At 40.7% G+C, this 19,390-nt stretch overlaps 1 protein-coding gene across 1 annotated transcript in view; it reads left to right on the top strand.

Moving 5' to 3' along the window:
- Nucleotides 1-18,725, top strand: part of MAK (male germ cell associated kinase) — a 34,961-nt gene extending 16,236 nt beyond the window's left edge. The window contains exons 9-14 of the mRNA XM_032223274.1: nt 256-576; nt 1,325-1,515; nt 3,906-4,033; nt 6,663-6,791; nt 13,029-13,154; nt 16,771-18,725. Of these exons, the coding sequence (XP_032079165.1) occupies nt 256-576; nt 1,325-1,515; nt 3,906-4,033; nt 6,663-6,791; nt 13,029-13,154; nt 16,771-16,925 (1,050 nt within the window). The 3' untranslated portion in view covers nt 16,926-18,725. The remainder of the gene's footprint in view (nt 1-255; nt 577-1,324; nt 1,516-3,905; nt 4,034-6,662; nt 6,792-13,028; nt 13,155-16,770) is intronic.
- The last annotated feature ends 665 nt before the right edge of the window (nt 18,726-19,390 follow it).

Below are 19,390 nucleotides of genomic sequence, written 5' to 3'. Positions count from 1 at the left end.
GTTTGTCGATCAGAAGGTCAGCAGTTTGGCATTTCAAATCCCTAGCGCCGCATAACGGAGTAAGCTCCCGTTACTTGTCCCAGCTTCTGCCAACCTAGCAGCTCAAAAGTATGTAAAAATGCAAGTAGAAAAATAGGAACCCTGCCGGGCCACAACAACCTTCTATATATATTTTTTCAAGCGTCTATTTGGCGAGACCTTTAGTTGCATACTTTTAGCTGCCTTATACTTATTAGTGTTGTTTTTTTTCCTTAGGCATTGAAGTTTCCTTACTTTCAAGTGGGCCAGGTTTTAGGACCACCTCCACAATTCATCAATCAGAAACAGCCATATCCCAAGTTAACAGAACGGAAACCATCTCTGCCCAAACTTGAACATATACCAAAATTAGAAGCTGTATCTGGGCCAGAATCTCAGTCTTCGCTAGATGTAACTGATAAGCTACAGTGTCTGCCCAAGAATAACCAACATCCCCTCCAGTCAATCCAGCTGCCTCAGAATGCAGTGAATCAGCAACCGTCAGTACAGCAACAGCCTCAGACATTCTTTCCAGCCATCAGTAAAAACTCAATATCAGTAAGTTGCACTCAGAAACAACTTATGACCAAGTTCTATAATTGCTCCAGAAGTGCTCGGTTCAAACCACTTTGAGAGGTAGTTTTACATATATATTCTCTGAATTCAAAAGTATTTCATCACATGTTAATGTTCAAGCACATTTTGGGTTACTATTTATTATTTCTTTAACCCTGTCTTCATAAATCAGTTTTCTGCACTCCCCCTCCATTATCTTCCATGAACTATTATAATTTTTTCCTTGCTTTTTCTCATTTTTTTTAAAAAAAAATCTTCTCCGTCTGTAGTTTATGCTGTTTCTGCATACCACATGTTTTCCCTGTTCTTTTTTCCTCTAACTACGTCTCTTTATCTCTCTTACATACTTTTTTTCCTATTGTTAATGCTCTTTTTGTAGCTATGCTCTTTTTTTTCTATACATTCCATATCCAATCCTAGGTTAATTAGGCCGGAGCAAATGTTCCTGGCATTTGTATTCTTTCACAGGCATGTATGATTATAATCATTTATTATAATTCTCTCTTCTAGTATTTGCAAAGTATTGTATTTTATATTTTTTTACTATGAGAAGAAAACAGAATTTATTTTATTTCTGTACTCAGAGCTCCTTCGAACACACACACACACACACACACACACACACATCCAACACACACCCAAGACATATTGCAGGTTTTCCAGTTCAACATAGTAATGTAAACTTCTAAAATATATCAGAAATAACTTCTTTTTTTTGTAATCAAAACAGAAACACATAGCCATAGGACCCTCAAATGGTGCAATGGGTATGAAAAATTATCGACGCCGGTGGGGTCAAACTATGTTAAAGACATTGGATAGTTGGGATGATTTTGATGATACAGAATTTGGAATTTCTTATTTTAAGAAGCCTAGCATTGTGGTGTTAAATGAAAAGAAAACAAAAGAATCACTTTTTAGGTAAGATATTACTTTTTGTGTGTGTGTGTGGGGGGGGGTTATTTGTGATTAATATATATATAGTCTCTCCATCAGGCCCTGATAAATGCTAAATATTTGTATCTTACGCTATTTTCTATGTAGCTTATATTTTCCCAACATGTAGGATTGATTGTGAAATCCTTCTGGAATGCAAACATGATGCCAGCCTCTTAAAGTGGCTGTAGTTAGGCTAAGAAACAGACTTAACCAGAATATGAAAATAATTATAGACATTTGCTTTCATCTTTTTTTATTTTTACAAAGGTACTTGGGCAAATAATTAATTATCACCTCAAATGTAACTATAATTGATGATCTGGTTTGCAACTGACTTGCAATAATAATTTACACTTCGGTAATTTGTTTTTCTTGGACTAACCTCCCTCCCTCCTCTCTCTCCCTACCTATCTACTGTATTTCTCTCTCTCTCTCCATCCCTCTATCTACCTTCCTACCTACCTACTCACTCTCTCCCTGCCTGCCTACTGTATTTCTCTCCCTCTCTATCCTTTTATCTACCTACCTACTTTTTTTAAAATTTCCCTCTTGAAAACCTTGATGCGTCTTATATTCCGGTGTGTCTTATACTCCGAAAAATATGGTGTATATATAACTATATCTGGAAAAGTACACTGCACTGAAGTAATGGTATTATTTAGGCATATCCAAAGATAACTGGACAGATTTGTAAGTAGACCTTCAGTAATTAATGCTTTGTGTTTCCAGAGGAAACTGAAAAAGATATTATGACATTTTGAAGACTAAATATTTATAATGGTGGCTTTAAGAAAACTATTGTCAGCTATAGTTTAATTACAAACATATCCAACAGCTTTTTCCTGGGGCAGTGCAGTTGCAAACCAACTCATGCATAATATATTTTCAGGTAACCAATTGTGTGAACCAGTGTAATGACCCGTAATTTTTAGTACAAATAAGCATTGTTAAAGACATAACTGCATGGTTGTGGCTGGCAATCCCTGCTAAACTCTGGGACAGGTGAATTGGCACTGGATTAGTGATTACTCTTTTTATTAAGACAGCACCTTAAACAAAAGCAGGAAAGTCCAAGGGCATATAAATATAGGTAGTCCTCGATTTATAACCAGTTGTTTGACAACTGTTTATGACAGACTTAAAATAAGAGGAAATGCGCTGGAGGAACAGGCCTCAAACCAGGCAAAAACACTAGCAAATGCCGTTGTTCTCGTGATCTTTCTCCCTGGTGGCGTGGAGAAAGGGCCTGGACTCCCAGGTATATTGGGAAACCCACATCCTCTTCTTGTTCCACTATGACTGAGAGGCCCAAGCCTTTTCCTTGGCTGGCACTCTGTTTAATGACTGCAAGAGGGAGAGCTTGGATTATAGTTGTTGGATGAAGCAGTCATGTGGCATCTGGCTTAATGATCGCTTTGTTCAGCAACTGAGATTCCAAGACCAATTGTGAATATAAGTGAAGGGCTATCTGTTCTGACCCCCCCCCCCTTAATCCTACACCCAAGCACGCCGAGACAAAGACAAGGATTTATTAATACACAGACAGGACCTTGGCAGCAAGCCAGCACAGTCCAAGCCTTGGCAGCAAGCCAGCACAGACAAGACGTTGGCAGCAATCCAGCACAGTCCAAGCCTTGGCAGCAATCCAGCAGAGACTAACCTTGGCAGCAGTCCAGCCTGCCAAGCTAGCCCCAAGAGTTCTCCAGCTCAAGTGAATACGTTGACTCCTGCAAAAGGACGTGTGCACAATCATTCCTTTTATAGTCTTGAGAGGAGCCTAATGACCACCAGCTGAGTGCAATTATCTCCTGTAACTGCACAACTGTTCCTTACGCCTATTAGCTCTTCGTTGCCGGGCATTCAGGAACAACTCCCTTGGCTCTTCCCCACTGCTCCAATGCATGACATCAGGATCACACTCCCTTGTCTCCTCCCTGCTCAGGCGCCTCCTGATGGCCAACCAGCCTCTCTGCGCCCTGCTCGGAGTCGGAACCCTGTCCAGAGTCCTCCACATCCTCCAGAGCTGACTCATAGGGCCCCTCGCTGTCGGTGGCAGCTCTAACGGCTCCTGCTGGGCCACAATAGCTATCTATAGTGATATTCACATACATCACAATAATTCTCCACAGGGTTAGAACGGATCCGTGTTTGTTACTGTATGGCACAGTAAAAACGCTGTGTTTTTAAATCATGATGAGTTTGTTTGGAAAAAGATTTGCTTTCATATATTTTCCTATCCCCACATGTCATTTCTGGCTAAGTACTATTCAACTCTTTGCTGAATTAAAATACAGGGGTCCTAAGATCATAAGAAATCTTTGTTTTTCTAGGCTAGGAATTCATTTGTGATGTTCCGTTATCTTTATTTCCAGCGTTCCCGAGTCTAAGTCTCCTACCTCTGGCAGGTCAGGAGAAAATAAAGTTCTGAAGAGAAACGACTCTGGAATATCAACTACTTCGGCAAAACAGTACTATTTGAAACAATCAAGATACGTTCCTGGTAAGAGGCAATTATTTAACCCATTATCAGAGTTAATGAAATGTGTGTGTGTGTGTGGATGTGCATATATGCTTGTTTATTTCATTTTTGCTGCTTTTTTTTACTTAAGTGTTGTTTCATTCAGTAATCTCATTCCATGCAATATACTGCTAAAGCGAATATGAAAAAAAATCCACTTTAAAATGTCTGAACACTGAAATAATAAACGAACAGTTAGCTGATCTGGCCAGATGATTAACGGTCAAAAATAACAAAGCCCAAGAAAATCAGGTGTCACGGAGCCCATCAGGAGAGTAGTTTTTTTTCTCTCAGGTAGGACTTTTGCCTTTGCTGTTTTCATTTTCTCTTTCAGAGCTGGGTGAAGCAGGGTAAGGACAAGACTTAAGCCAGTAGTAACTGTTCTGATCCCCCTTCTCCGTCCGGAAATGAAAGCCAAAAGCCACGTAACTAAAAAGGTTTCTTTTAATCAGTCCAAGCTTTTGTTGGCTGCAAGCCCAAATAAACAAAGATAAGTTTGGCAGAAAGTCCTATAACTCACACCAAAATGCAAACCCGGCTTCTCTTATCTCAAACCACTTATTCACGTTGGCTTCTCCCAGTTTGTGAACGCGGACGAGAACAATCACGAGAACGGAACGTTGACTTCTGCAACCAGGGCGTGGCACCAGCAGTCTCTTTTATCAGCAGGAGGGGATTTTGGTCAGCATCAGCTGTTCGTAATCACCTCCTGTAGTTACTCCGTTGTCCTTTACGCTGAGAAGACCTGCGTCTGCATGCATCCTGATACAACTCCCAAATGTTTTCATGAACATTCCCTTTGATCCAATGCTCTGCCGCCACCTGTTGGCCAACCAGTCTCTCCGCGCCCTGCTCAGAGTCAACGCCCTGTCCAGGGTCCTCCACCTCCTCCAAGGCCAACTCATAAGACCCCTCGCTGTCAGAGTCTGGCGGCAGCTCCAACGGCTCCTGCTGGGCCACAACAAGTAACTGGCCTAGATTTTCATAATTTCATCTGCAATCTAGGGTCTGTGAAGTTATCTTCTCTTGTCTTTTTCGGATTAAAATCTGAACTGTGTGAACATGTTCTGGTATGTTTGTGTTTATGGGGGCTGAGGAAGCAGCTAGCCCCTGAACTAACAGTAATTGAGATCAGTCCCTTCAGGAGGTGGTTTGTTTGGTTCACCGACAAATGCGCGCTCGACAAATGCGCGCCGACGAAACCGTGCCACGACGAAACAAACAACATTCCGCGCTGCGAAAACAACGTTATAACCCTAACCCCTAACCTTGTTTTCGCGTCCCCACTATGTTGCTTTTTTCGTCGCGGTGCGGTTTCATCGGCGCAGATTTGTCGGGTCACGGTTTGTTTTCCATTTTCTTTTTAAGTTTCATTGAAAAGTTTGAAGACTTTTCATAAGAATCGGCAGAGTTCCAAGCCTCCATACCCCAATCATATGCATCGCATTCCAGTTCGAAGTGGAGTGCTAGGTGCTCTCTGAGCTTGGTGGTTTCTTTTGATGTTTGTTGGTGGTGTTTGCTCCCTGTTTATATACAGTAACTTGCCTTGCCAGGGAGAATGTGGTTTTCTACTTGGAAGTTCCCTGATTAGGGAATTGCTTTCTGCTTGGTGGTTTGTCTGATGTTATCCTTGCTTCTCTGGGTGTAGGCTCCTGGAGAGGATATGTTTTGGTCTTTTTGTCGTCTTCTCAGCTTTTGTTATTGTCTCTTTCAAATACAATTTATCTCTAGGTATCTATTGGTGGCTGATTGTCTATGAGTGCCAGGTATTTTTGCTCAGTTTCCTAGTTGAAATTGAGGCTGTCAACGTGTTGTGCTATTAAGGAGTCCTCATTGTGTTTTCTGACTACTAATTGGAGTTCATGCTCTACTAGTCTTCTGCCTGCCTGTCTTACATAGTGACTGCTAACAGTAGTTAAACTGTATATTATAGATCAAGGGTCTGCAACCCCCAGTCGGTGGACCGGCACTGGGCCGTGGCATGCCAGAAACTGGGCTGTGCAAACAAGCAAAGCCTCATCTACGAGATGCAGGCAGCACACAAACCACATCCACTTCAGTCTGCAGAAAAACCTCTCCATGGAACCGATCCCTGATGCCCAAATTGTTAGGAGCTGCTGTTATAGATGACTCCTGTTTTTTCTTCTTGGGCTACCAGATTTTTTGATTTACCTAAGTTGTTTTGGAAGTTTGTTTGTATGCTATAGTAATGGCTGGGAAGAAGGCAGCAAGATGAAGCTGGCAGTTCGTACAGTATAAGAGAAGCATGAGGATTTCATCTAACGATTGCCTAATGATCACAGCTGAAACTACCAGAATTGCTGTTGCTAAGCAATGTGGTCATATGTTTTGCCTAATGACTGCTTCACTTAGTGGCAGAAATTCTAGCCTCAATTAGAGTCATTAAGCAAGGACTACCTGTAACTTAAATTATTTATGACTTTCTTTAAGGATTACCTTTTTTCAATTCTGAATCTAAAATCAGTTTCAATTTCCTATTGAAACTAATTTTAGATTCAGAACTGGAAAAAAAGTATTGATGAAGCTATTATATTGCGACTTCCTGAGCGATTGATAGATATTAACCTTTAGCATGATGATTTTTTTAAAGGTGTAAATCCTAAGAATGTTTCCTCAGGAGCGGCCACTAAAGAAAGAATCCATGGTACTTGCAACAATCCTTTGTTTTCAAAATCAATAGCACCAATTGGAGGGCTCTCTTTCAATCAGGTTAATGCAGGTAATTAAAGTATTGTAGTATTACACATCCTATATTGTTTTTAATATATTTTATAAAATTTATTGTTATTTCCATAATTATTTTCATGCATAATGTCCTTTCCCAGTTTTGAATAGGTGTTTGATTTCACATAAAGATGATCACAACATATATGCAACCAGAGGTTGTTTCTATATTTGATGACATTTCAGCTTTTCAGTAGTAAAAAAAAATAGATATTGAGGTTCACAAGATATTATTTCTCCCACATGAAGGTGTGATGTGTCCAAATGGGTATAAGTAAGAGAGAGAATCAGTGGTAGGTTCCGGGCGGTACAGCCCGGTACGGGTGTACCGGTTGGAGCTGGGAGCAGCGGCCACCGTACTGGAATGGTGTTTGGTGGGCCCACCTGCCCGCCCTCATTCCTTACCTGCTTTTAAGGCAACCGGGCCATTTCTGCACGCACGCACAGTGTACGGTGCCTGTGCGACCTCCATCGAGCAACTGGGGCATCACAGGGCGGTGGGTGCGCATGCATGTGCAGTGCGTGTGCCCAAGGTGGATGCCCGGCCCCGTTGCAGCATACCAGTTGTGATGGGAGCCGGAACCCACCACTTATGTGTTTAGATAATTAGGCTGTGTAACTCTTGCTAGATGGCATAAATAGATTAACTGGATTTAAGTCATAGTTGTGACACTGTTATTCCCCCCACTCCCACCCCCACATTACCAATTTCATTTTACTGTAGTCAAGAAGAGTGTATATTACATGTAATGTTGAGCACAGCCTGGAAGGATTTTTCTTTTCTAGCCAATGAAAATTGCTGATATACCATGTTCATGTAACAAATTTATTTCCATACTTCTTTCATTGGTTTGAAACCAGGTTAGAGAAGAATGTAGACGTTTCCAAATTAAAACGCACTACATTCATATAGGCAGTCCTCGTTTAGTGACTGATTGCAATTGGTTCGGGTGACATGTACACTAAGTGACATAGTCTTTAAGCAAGCCATGTGACAGAAAGAGGGAGATGCTGTGAAGTTCACTGGTTCCTGCTGTTGCATTCAGCAGTTAATGTGGGTTCCGTGTGCCTGACACATGTTTGTCTCCCTGGCAAGGCAGAGAGATTGCTTAAACAGGCCATCTCTTCCTTCTCCCCAGCATAATACTTACCTAAAAGGTGCTAAGGGCAAGTTTTAAGAAGCTCAACTTTATGACCTTAATTAGTTGATTAAAACCCTCTAGCTGCTGCCTAAAATGGACCAGAGACTATCAATATCTCATTAAACCAAATCTATATATCAGCGATGGCGAACCTTTTTTGGCTCGCGTGCCATAAGTGGGGGGAGTGCAGGGGGGGATCGTGTGCGGGCGTGCTGCACCCATAATGCAATGTGTGACACACACCCCAGTGCGCATGCGCGCACTACAGGAGCTCCCCAATTTTTGCATGCTTTTTTCGCCCTCCCCAGGCTCCAGAGGCTTTATAGGAGCCTGGGGAGGGCAACAACAGCCTCCCCCGCCCCCGCCCCCCCCGGAAGCCCTCCGGAGGCTTCGCTGAAGCCTCCAGAGCAGTTAAAACAACTCTCCGAGCAAAGTGGAAGTCACTTCCGGTTTTCTCAGAGGGTCGTTTTGAGGCTTCAGGGACCTTCAGAAGCCTTCCCTGAAGCCTCTGGAGCAATCAAAATGACTCTCTGAGCAAACAGGAAGCCCGTTCCTGAAGTTCCGGTTTGCCCGTAGGGCCGTTTTTTTGTACTCCGGAGGCTTCAGGGACGCTCATGAAGCCTCCGGGGGGGGGGTGTGGGGAGGCTCTTTTCGCCCTCCCCAGCCTCCTATAAAGCCTCTGGAGCCTGGGGAGGGCGAAAAATGGCTTTTAAAAAGGGTGAACGCACTGGCCAGCTGACAGGGCAGCGCCTCGTGTGCCCTGACAAATGGCTCTGCATGCCACCTGTGGCACACGTGCCATAGGTTCGCCATCATTGCTATATATCATCACTCCCACAGAACAACAGCAGGTGTAAAGAGCTCAAAACAATATTCCCACCTAACTTTCCTTCCATTCCTTTCTGTCTTCTTGATACACCATCTCAATTCCTACTTTACTGTTCTTTCTTTCTTTCCCTTCATTCCACAAAAGCCGGGAATGCTTCACAATGAAGTATTGGATAGTACCACCTAATATTGTTATATTTTTTAATGAATGCTCATGGGGGGGCTAAGGAGAGGCCATCAATTTCTGGATGACTTAAAATAAAAGGCTACGGCTGGAAGATTTCTGCGTTCAAAAATTGTACAGTACAAAAACTGAATTCATAGTCTTTGCATAACATTGCAAAGAATTTGGGAGTCGGACAGAATTCGTCACTCTTGGGGTAAATTATATATTCTGATAGGGTTATTTATTTAAACAGTTGCCCATCTCAATTCTTGATCTGACTTAGGAAAGGTTCTTCAGAGCAGCAAATAATGTGAACAGAGCACCTGCCCCTTTGGCATTTAAGCAAGTCATTTCGGGTTGGTTGGTTGGTTTATTGGATTTATATGCCGCCCTTCTCCCAAGGACTCAGGGCGGCTAGCAACATTAAAAAAAAGAACACATATTACAGAAGTTTTAAAAAAATTAGATAGAATATCCAAAAAACAAACCCAATTAAGATTAACAATAACATTTAAAAATTTTTTGATTAAAATTAACAATAATCAATCATTTATTTTATTTTGTTCAGGCCAGGCTGGCTTGCTGAAAAAGCCAACTTTGTAGGGCGCGTCGGAAGGACCGGAGGTCGGGGATTATACGAAGCTCCGGGGGCAGCTCATTCCAGAGGGAAGGGGCTCCCACAGAGAAGCTCTCCCCCTGGGGGTCGCTAGCCGACACTGTCTGGCCGACGGCACCTTGAGGAGGCCAACTCTGTGGGATCGCACTGGATGATGGGAGGCTACCGGTGTCAGTAGGGGGTCTCGCAGGTATCCTGGGATCACACAACTGCATCAGAAGCTCCTCAGCAGCCATTGCATGGTTCTAGACTTTGATAATGTTTCTTTAATAAGATGTGGACGGGTTCCGTGTTCACATTCCTCCAAAATCTTGAAGCACTCTTTTTGAATCACAAACCCATTTCAAAATTCTATAATAGTCTTTTTTCTGGATTATTAAAAGTAATACCTTCTCATAATAGTTATTTCTATTTCTACTAATCTAAAATGCATGTATCTTATTTGGAATTATAATAAAATATGGGTCTAGCGTTGCTGTTTTTAAAATAGATCTGGTCTGTAGGTAGGAAATTACTAATCTGCAAAGCTTGTTTACACTTCATTTTCAGATTTGTTCCTTTTTATTACTTCTCATTCTTATTCTTCCATTCATTTCATCCAGTTCTGTTTTTCTAAACCATTTATTTTCATCCTTGTCTTTCATCTGTTTTATTGCCTTCTCTGAAGAAGAAAAATTAATTAAACCAATTGAAAAACTCTCATGCAAAGAAAGAGTGAATGAAAAATTAGAGGATCCCAAAGGTAACGAATGGCATTTACCTATAACATGATTTATTTCCTTTCAGATCTGTTCTGTTTTTAACAAAGCATAATGACAATTAACTTCTCAGGTTACAAAATCTATAATACTTTAACATTCCTTCAGTTTAGCAGTTTTATGTACATAGAAAATCTTCCTTGTGAAAAAAGGTTTCTTTTACATAAGCATTATGATATTTTAATCATACTGTTTTGCATTAAGTACAATACATCAGGTAGTTTTATTATTGGTGTCCATTCCTGCAATATATTTTAATTATGGAGAATTTTAGTTCTTGGAATGGAGTATCATTTCTGCTTCCACTTGGGCTGCTACATTCCAGTAAGGTTTATGACTTTGAAAGATGAATTGCATCAAACTTGTGAATGGTGCAGAGGATCATATTGTTATGAGTAATGTACAGGACATTTGGATTTAATTGTAAAGAAAGACTTGTAAGCTTTTAATGAAGACATTTATTTCTTGCTGGTTTGCTGTCATGTGCTATGCAGAAAAAAAGATGCAGGTAATCCTCGACTTACAACAGTTTAGAGGTTTAGAGGTTTATTGGGATTTATATGCCGCCCTTTTCCCTGAGGGGACTCAGGGCGGCTTACAACCACAGGGGAGGGGAAGTGCAAGGTCAAAACAAACAATTAGTGAACAAAAGAAAAATGATAAAACACAACTTTCATTCAGCAATCAAACACTCGGGCGGGTGATTGGAAACCTATTCCCAGGCCTGCTGGGAGAGCCAGATCTTGAGGGCTGCGCGGAAGGTCTGGATCGTGGTGAGGGTGCGGATCTCCATGGGGAGCTCGTTCCATAGGGTCGGGGCAGCAGCAGAGAAGGCTCTCCTCCGTGTGGACGCCAGTCGGCATTGACCGGCTGATGGAATTCGGAGGAGGCCTAGTCTGTGCGATCTAATTGGTCGGTTTAGGGAGGTAATCGGCAGAAGGCGGTCTCTCAAGTACCCAGATCCACTACCATGGAGTGCTTTAAAGGTGGTCATTAGTATCCTGAAGCGCACCCGGAGACCAACAGGTAGCCAGTGCAGCTCACGGAGGACAGGTGTAACGTGGGCGAACCGAGGTGCGCCCACTATCACTCGCGCGGCTGCATTTTGGACTAGCTGTAGTCGCCGGATGCACTTCAGGGGCAGCCCCATGTAGAGCCCATTGCAGTATTCCAGTCTGGAGATCACAAGGGCTCGAGTGACTGTTGTGAGGGCCCCCCGATCTAGGTAGGGCCGACGGCACCAGTTCATTTAATGACCGTTCAAAGTTACAAGGGCACTGAAAAATGTAATTTACGATTTTTTATTAAACAAATCACCATGATTTTTAAGTCTATCACACCATCATTAAGCAAATTTTGCTTTCCCCATTGAGTTTACTTGTTGGAAACCAGCTGGGAAGGTTGAAAATTGTGATTACAGAACAGCAAGGCACTATAATGGGTTGTAAATGCAAGCTGGTTGTCAAGCATCTGAATTGTGATCATGTGACCATAGGGGTGGTTATTGTTAATTGCGAAGTCGTGTCTGACCCATCGCTACCCCAGGGACAACATTCCTCTAGGCCTTCTTGTCCTCTACCATCCTCTGGAGTCCATTTAAGCTCATGCCTACTGCTTTGGTGACTCCATCCAGCCACCTCATTCTCTGTCGTCCCCTTCTTCTTTTGCCCTCCATCTTTCCCAGCATTAGGCTCTTCTCCAGTGGGTCCTTCCTTCTGATTAGGTGATCGAAGTATTTAAATGTCATTTTCAGGATCTGGCCTTCTAAAGAGCTGTCAGGGTTGATCTCCTCTAGGACTGACTGGTTTGATCACCTTGCAGTCCAAGGGACTCGCAGGAGTCTTCTCCAGCACCATAGTTCAAAGGCCTCAATTCTTTAGCGCTCAATCTTTCCTATCGTCCAACTTTCACAGCCATACATTGCAACTGGGGAAACCATAGCCTTGACTACACACATTTTTGTTGGCAGGGTGATGTCTCTGCTTTTTAGTATCGCCATCTAGATTGGGGTGGTACAAAAGTCGTAAGTCTGAAGACCATCATAAATGTGAGGACTGGGTTTTTTCAGCTCTGTCATAATTTCAAACTGTCACTAAACAAATGGTGTAAGTCAAGGATTATCTGATTAAATCAGTTTGATTGGATTAGCACAACAAAAATCCTGTTTGCAGGAATCTGCCAAAAGCTTATCTTCATATGCTAACGATGTTTGGTAAGACATAATAATGGGAGCCAACACTGGAAGAATGGAGATAGAATTTTTTAAAACTATGCTATAATTGGCTTTCTATGCTCCACCTATGGTAGGAGGAAAACTTAACTCAGGGTGAAGAATTTTGAACCTTATGTTTTATGTCAGGGACTTTTCCTTATTTCATTGATTGATTAATATTCCATCTTATGATAACTTAAGGTTTTGAGGACCAATTTGGTCTTTTGGTTAAGGCACCAGTTTAGAAACCGGAGGACCATCTCCATGCAAAAAAGGACAATCTGCACATGTCTTCTTGTTGTAAAGCTTTCTTGAGAAAATTACATACTACATAATGTGTATATATTACCCAATTAATTATATATGAGTAAAGAGTACCATAGAGAGTCCTCTTTATGAATAGCACTATAATATTTATTTATTTATTTACTTGTTCACTCAAGATATTTGTAAGGATGGTTTTGCTATCTAGCTCCCTCGTGAATTTTAATTTTGTTCATCAATCTGTAGGAAATACTGGCTTTATTGGTGCTGCTTACAATGCTCCTGGAGGATATATCCCTTCATTTCACAAAAAAGAGGTTGGTTCAGCAGGTCAGAGGATACAATTGGCACCTCTTGGTCCATCAGTTGCAGGTACAAAATGATCTTACTTACATTGTGTTGAAATAAACGAAGTTACATAGCTTTAATTTCTTCATCTGTTATGCTCTTTGGAAAGGATTTGGGTTGGTGTCTAGGTAGGTAGATTTGCTGAGTTATACTCGGGATATAATATATTAAATTAAATTTATGTTAAACAAGGTTTAATTGGAGACTCCTATCAGCCATCATCATCATCATCCAAAATTTAATTAACCTTCCCTTTCCAGAACAAGATTTGTTTCTTTCCAAATCCATAGAAAAAAACCCGCTTTCATTTTGACCTGTCTTTAGCATCCAGTTAAAATACATCTGTGAACGAACTTCTGCTGACTGGGAACCATTGTATGAAAAAATGAGCATCACAAACAGGCCTATTTTGTTAAATTTGGAGCTCAGTTTTATTTCCTTTATTAAATGTGGCCCCTTAGGAAATATAAATGCATACATTTAGCAATACACACACACCATAGTGCATTACATGCATGCATTTATTCAGAAAGGGGGATATTTTAGCTAGGATTAACTAGCTGGGGGAAAGTGGATATTGTACAATGAGCTGAGGTGGCGCAGTGGTTAAATGCAGCACTGCAGGCTACTTCAGCTGACTGCAGTTCTGCAGTTCGGCTGTTCAAATCTCACCGGTTCAAGGTTGACTCAGCCTTCCATCCTTCCGAGGTGGGTAAAATGAGGACCCGGATTGTTGTTGGGGGCAATATGCTGACTCGGTAAACCGCTTAGAGAGGGCTGAAAGCCCTATGAAGCGGTATATAAGTCTAACTGCTATTGCTATTGCTACAACCTTTGTCTGTATTGTAATATTTTTTTCCTGACTGCTCTTCATTGGGAGGGCTCATCTTTCTTTTCGGATAAATATAGCAATCATTTATTTTGCTACTGGCAAATTCCAAAATACTTCCAATGCTCCCTCTTAAATATATCCCAAATGTTAATATGGCAGACATACATTGCATTGTACATTACATTGTATTAAGTTGTGTTTTAGTAAATTTGTTACTCTGTGATTCATGAATAATACAATATTTGGTTTAGAGTTGCATGACAATTAATTGACCCTTATTAGATGGGCAGACATAGGACTTCCGGTGGCTCCGTGCAGCCTGAAGAGCGGCTCTTTTGAGAAGCTCCAGCCCCGAGATCGCGTTACACTGTCTGGACAGCATATATCAGCCGTCTGACAGATTGATAACCCTTTCCTCGGGTGAAGAGGAAGTGGGAGAGCTGCTGAGCTTGGGAAGAGCTCCAGTAACACCCCCCCCCCCAGGAGATAATTCTGGGGTGTGGAAGGTGTGAGCCACCCTGCAGCTCAGCACACTCCGCGCCCGGGACTCATTCTGCTTTATAGCAGAAACCAAGGCTCACGACCGTCCCTGCACAATGTTTGATTTACTTCTGAGCAAAAAGCAGGCAGAGCAAATACCGGAGAATCTACAACTATAGGTATATTTAAACTTTAGCTCCGTTTTCTAAAAATTCCTTCTATTAAAACTAACGAGACAGAAGATAGATGGGCAGACATAGCAGTTCAGTTAGAGTCAACGAACAAGGCTGGAATTCTCACTATAGTCTTGCCTATTTGCTGTAGTGCCTGCACCATTTCATCCCTAAACTATTTTATGTTCTTCTGTTCTGGATAGTATGAATTTAATTGGATTTTTTTTTTCTATCTTGGGGGAAAAAAAAACACCTTAAATATCAAAGGAATAAGGTGCAGGTCAAAACCCAAGCCGAAACCCCTATGTTTTAGAAAGTGACAATTTTGTTAGAAAAAATCTGTCTTTTACTGACTCGCTGTTGCAGGTGGCTCGTTACCTCCACCTGGATATAAGGGCTGTGGAAGTGGATTTTTAGCAAGAGAACATGGACCAAGGGTGTAGGCAGAGCAGTCTTGAGGTAGGGAACCTTGGAACAGCAATGTGAGATAACAAGACCTGACCTTTTTTACTCACCTCGGAGCCGAGGTGGCGCAGTGGTTAAATGCAGCACTGCAGGCTACTTCAGCTGACTGCAGTTCTGCAATTCTGCAGTTCGGCTGTTCAAATCTCACCGGCTCAGGGTTGACTCAGCCTTCCATCCTTCCGAGGTGGGTAAAATGAGGACCCGGATTGTTGGGGGCGATATGCTGACTCTGTAAACCGCTTAGAGAGGGCTGAAAGCCCTATGAAGCGGTATATAAGTCGAACTGCTATTGCTATTGCTTTGGTAAATCGGAAAAAACACATTAAGTTTACTATGCATATTGAAGGAAACTTAATAGAACTTAATTCCCCCATTCCAAGTGAAGTAGTCAACTGACGTTTTATGTAAAGAACACCCATTTCTGTACTGTTGAATTTATAAAATAAACCCATTAGTGGCTCAGCACTTCAATAATCTCCATGGTGTACTAATGATCATCATTTTGAAATACAAAATGAATTCTTAAGACTGATTTTCCGAAATGCAATCAGAATACAATTCAAACTCTTTGTTCATACATATAAGTTTTTCTCTGGACATCTGCGTCATTAACAGATGACTTTTACCACTTTTTCTGTCACACATCTGTGTTTGAAAGCATATTATATATTTAATTCCTGATCATGCTGCTATTTCTGAAGTTTCTGCCGCTGGTCAGTATATAGAATCAGTATATAGAATCTTTATCCCTTGTTTCTGTTTGGCTGTCTTTCTGAGCTCCATAATCTGTTACAGCTATAGTAACAAAGGATTACTGTGACTGTAAAAACAATAACATTCTTCAACAATAAACACATTTCTTTTCCTTTCTTATCAGTATGTTCTAACCCTTTTGGAACATAGCATAGTTTTATCTATTGTATAGAGTTCCTTACTTGGAAGTGTATACTATCAATTTTAGCTCGATTCTGTTTAAGAGGGAAATAAGTATTAGCAGGATGTACAGTCAGTGGATTTGCTTGCATTGGTTTTGTAATCTAGCCTCAAGGCTAGATTATTGCAACGCGCTCTACGTGGGGCTACCCTTGAAAAGCGTTCGGGGACTGCAGCTAGTCCAGAATGTGGCTGCGCGAGCGATATTGGGTGTACCGAGGTACACCCACATTACACCTATCCTCCGCGAGCTGCACTGGCTACCAATTGGTCTCTGGATGCAATTCAAGGTGTTGTTTATTACCTTTAAAGCCCTACATAGCTTAGGGCCAGCGTACCTGCGAGACCGCCTACTGCCACATACCTCCCAGCGGCCGGTGAGATCCCACAGATTGGGCCTCCTTCAGATGCCGTCAGCCAGACAATGTCGGCTGGCGGCTCCCCGGAGGAGAGCCTTCTCTGTGGCTGCTCCAACTCTTTGGAATGAGCTACCCCCAGAGATCCGGACCTTACCCACTCTCATGGCCTTCAGGAAAGCTGTTAAGACCTGGCTATTCTGGCAGGCCTGGGGCTGTTGACCTCACTGTTGAGGTCCAGCCCCGATTAGAATGAATGCATGTGTTGTGCTTTTAAATCTGTCTTTTTTATAATTTCTTTCTTTCTCTTCTTTTTGTAAGCCGCCCGGAGTCCTTCGGGATTGGGCGGCATATAAATTCTATTAATTAATTAATAAATAAATAATAAATTTTGTTTTCAGAATATGCTTGGAAAACCAAAGCTTCTCGTGCCCAATTGCCAGGACCTACTTACAGCCCCGCCACAAAAGGCATGAACATTTTAACTCACCCACCACCAGCGCAACCTGTGCATGGAAGAACTGACTGGGTAGCCAAGTACGGAGGGCATCGGTAGAAGTACTTTCCTGCCTCGCATATGCATACCGTGACTATTTATATCCTTTATTTCTTTGCCTCCAGGACACAGCATATTCTACTAATAGAATAACAATTCTGGAAACACACGAGAGCCTGTAGTTTATTATCTCTTAAGGGGAAAATATAGAAAATAAATACATTTATTTAGAACATATTCTTCAAAAGTAGTGCCTCTGAGGCAGGATTTTTTTGTTTTGCTTACATTACGAAGTATTCTCTCTATAAAGTTACCTTGCCAAAACTAAAAATTTGTATACTCTTACTGAAATGAACAGAAATTGGTTTGCAGTCCCTTTGATCGTATCTCCTGAAAAACTGTTAAAAATAAAGGTATTAGCCATTGGACAATCATGGCTAATTTAAATAGGGCAATAAATTATAAAAAGTGGCTTTTAAGATGTGGTACTTCTATAACATTGAGTTAAGCAATAAAAAAAAATAGTAGATGATGAATTTTCCACTGCATTGGACAACTGTAATCAGAGAAACTAAAGCTGAACTAATTTATCTTTGATTTGGGTTGACTTGTATCTTAATTGGTTGACTTATACCTTTATTTCTTTTGATTGCAGAGAATGAAGTCATAGTCACAACCAACTATTACTTTGTAGAAAAGTGGTGTACTGAACCTAAGGTTCAGTTTTATTTTAGATTTTGCAGGACTAGGATTACTCTGTGTATGATTCATATGAATGTACAACTGAAGGTGTTAAACCATTTTTCTTTGATCTTGTCTCTGCTTATGACTATGTAACTTCTAGGTGGGAAAGAAAGATATTCATCTGTGCTATGCATTGGTCCTGATTCCAAGAGCTTACAGGTTATCATGTATTGCATAGATATAGTTATATACATATATCAACTGTTACTGTTGATTCTGAAAAGAGGGAACTTATTTGCAGAAGTGTTTGGAAAATAGAAACTTAATGCATCTGTGGAGCCATTTACTTGAGGTGAAAGTTTTCTAGGAATTTACATGCAAATTTTGGCCTTGCAACTGGGAAATGAGTGAATGATATTCAGGAAGGATTCTCCCCTGAGAAGAATGCCAGATAGCATTATGTAACAGAAAATAAGCATTTAAATAATTATTACTTGTAACTCTCTAAAAAAGCATTCTGGCGGTATTTCAGAAATAATTTCCAGGAGGTCTGAGTAACTTTGTAGCTTTGCTTTTTCCCTTAATTTTTTTATTTGAATTTGATCACAGAATTAGTCAACTTAACTGTAGTGCCTTCACTTGGTAACCAGAGCTGAATAACTCCAGAATTCTCTTTTAATTCCTAAAGGAATTGCTTAAAATCTGGTAATAACTGCCAGAATTTATTCTTCAAACCTAATTCTGTAGCATAGCATTGATAGCATTATCTGGCCTACAGTCATATTTTGAATGTCATAAAATACATGATGGCCTAAAATGTATGTGATATTTCAAGTTCATATTTTTAGTGATTTCTTCAATATATAAGAACTCTTGCTTTAGCTAACAGAAGTCACTCTTAAAACTATGCTTTTCCAAATGCTAAATATATTTAATTTGTTACATTGAAACTGACAATCTAGACTTGTTAAAATAACATGTATTATATATTATTATTCAATTGTAAAATGTTATTTGCAAACTGAAAAGTATTTTGTATGTATTTTATTTTTCAAAATGTACACGATTGTTGTGGAGGACATATTTGAATTAAGACTTAAGGTAGAATGCACGTAAATATGCTGTCTCAATTTCAGTAGGATCTACTGCTAAGTGTATTTACATAATGAAACCTTGAATTAATAATATAAAGGCCAATTATTGAATAATTTTTAAAGTTGCTGTTATGTGTACAATACTTTATCCCAATACAGAGTAGCAGGAATATTAAACTGACTTATTTCAGTTTCTCAAAACTTACATAATTCACTGTGTAAGAAATGCTGTCTTAAAGGGATCTACTTAAAAATTTCATATAAAAAAACGACAAAGTTGCCTTTGCAACTGGGTTGGTGTTTAGCTGAAAATATTTTGTTTTATAATAAAGTGAACTTCTCAGGAACACAACATATTATAGAAGTCTTCCATCAGAAAAAAGTGATGTATTTATAACCTAATATTTCTTTGTTTGTACATGCTGATTTTCTATCCTGGTATTTTGAAGCTGATTGGTAGGCTAAATAAATAAATAAATAAAAACCCCAACAATTTATTCACATAAAATATGTTTATACAAATAATCTCCAGCCAGCTCAAAAGGCTGATTGAAGAGGAAAATCTTGATTCTTTTCTCATAAGCCGGAGGAAAAAAGGCAAGTGTAAAATCTGCAATAATGTTTCAAAGCCTGGAACATTTTCGGCACCACTTTGCGCGTGCGTGTCCTTCACATGCAAGCAAGTGCTTGTCTGGGCTGCAACAAAGAGGAGGAGCTGGCCAGGGGCATGTGCGCACCAGAAACCCG

Source organism: Thamnophis elegans, chromosome 8 (genome assembly GCF_009769535.1).
Source record: "Thamnophis elegans isolate rThaEle1 chromosome 8, rThaEle1.pri, whole genome shotgun sequence".
Classification (NCBI taxonomy): domain Eukaryota; kingdom Metazoa; phylum Chordata; class Lepidosauria; order Squamata; family Colubridae; genus Thamnophis; species Thamnophis elegans.
This window is presented reverse-complemented; position numbering and strand designations above follow the sequence as displayed.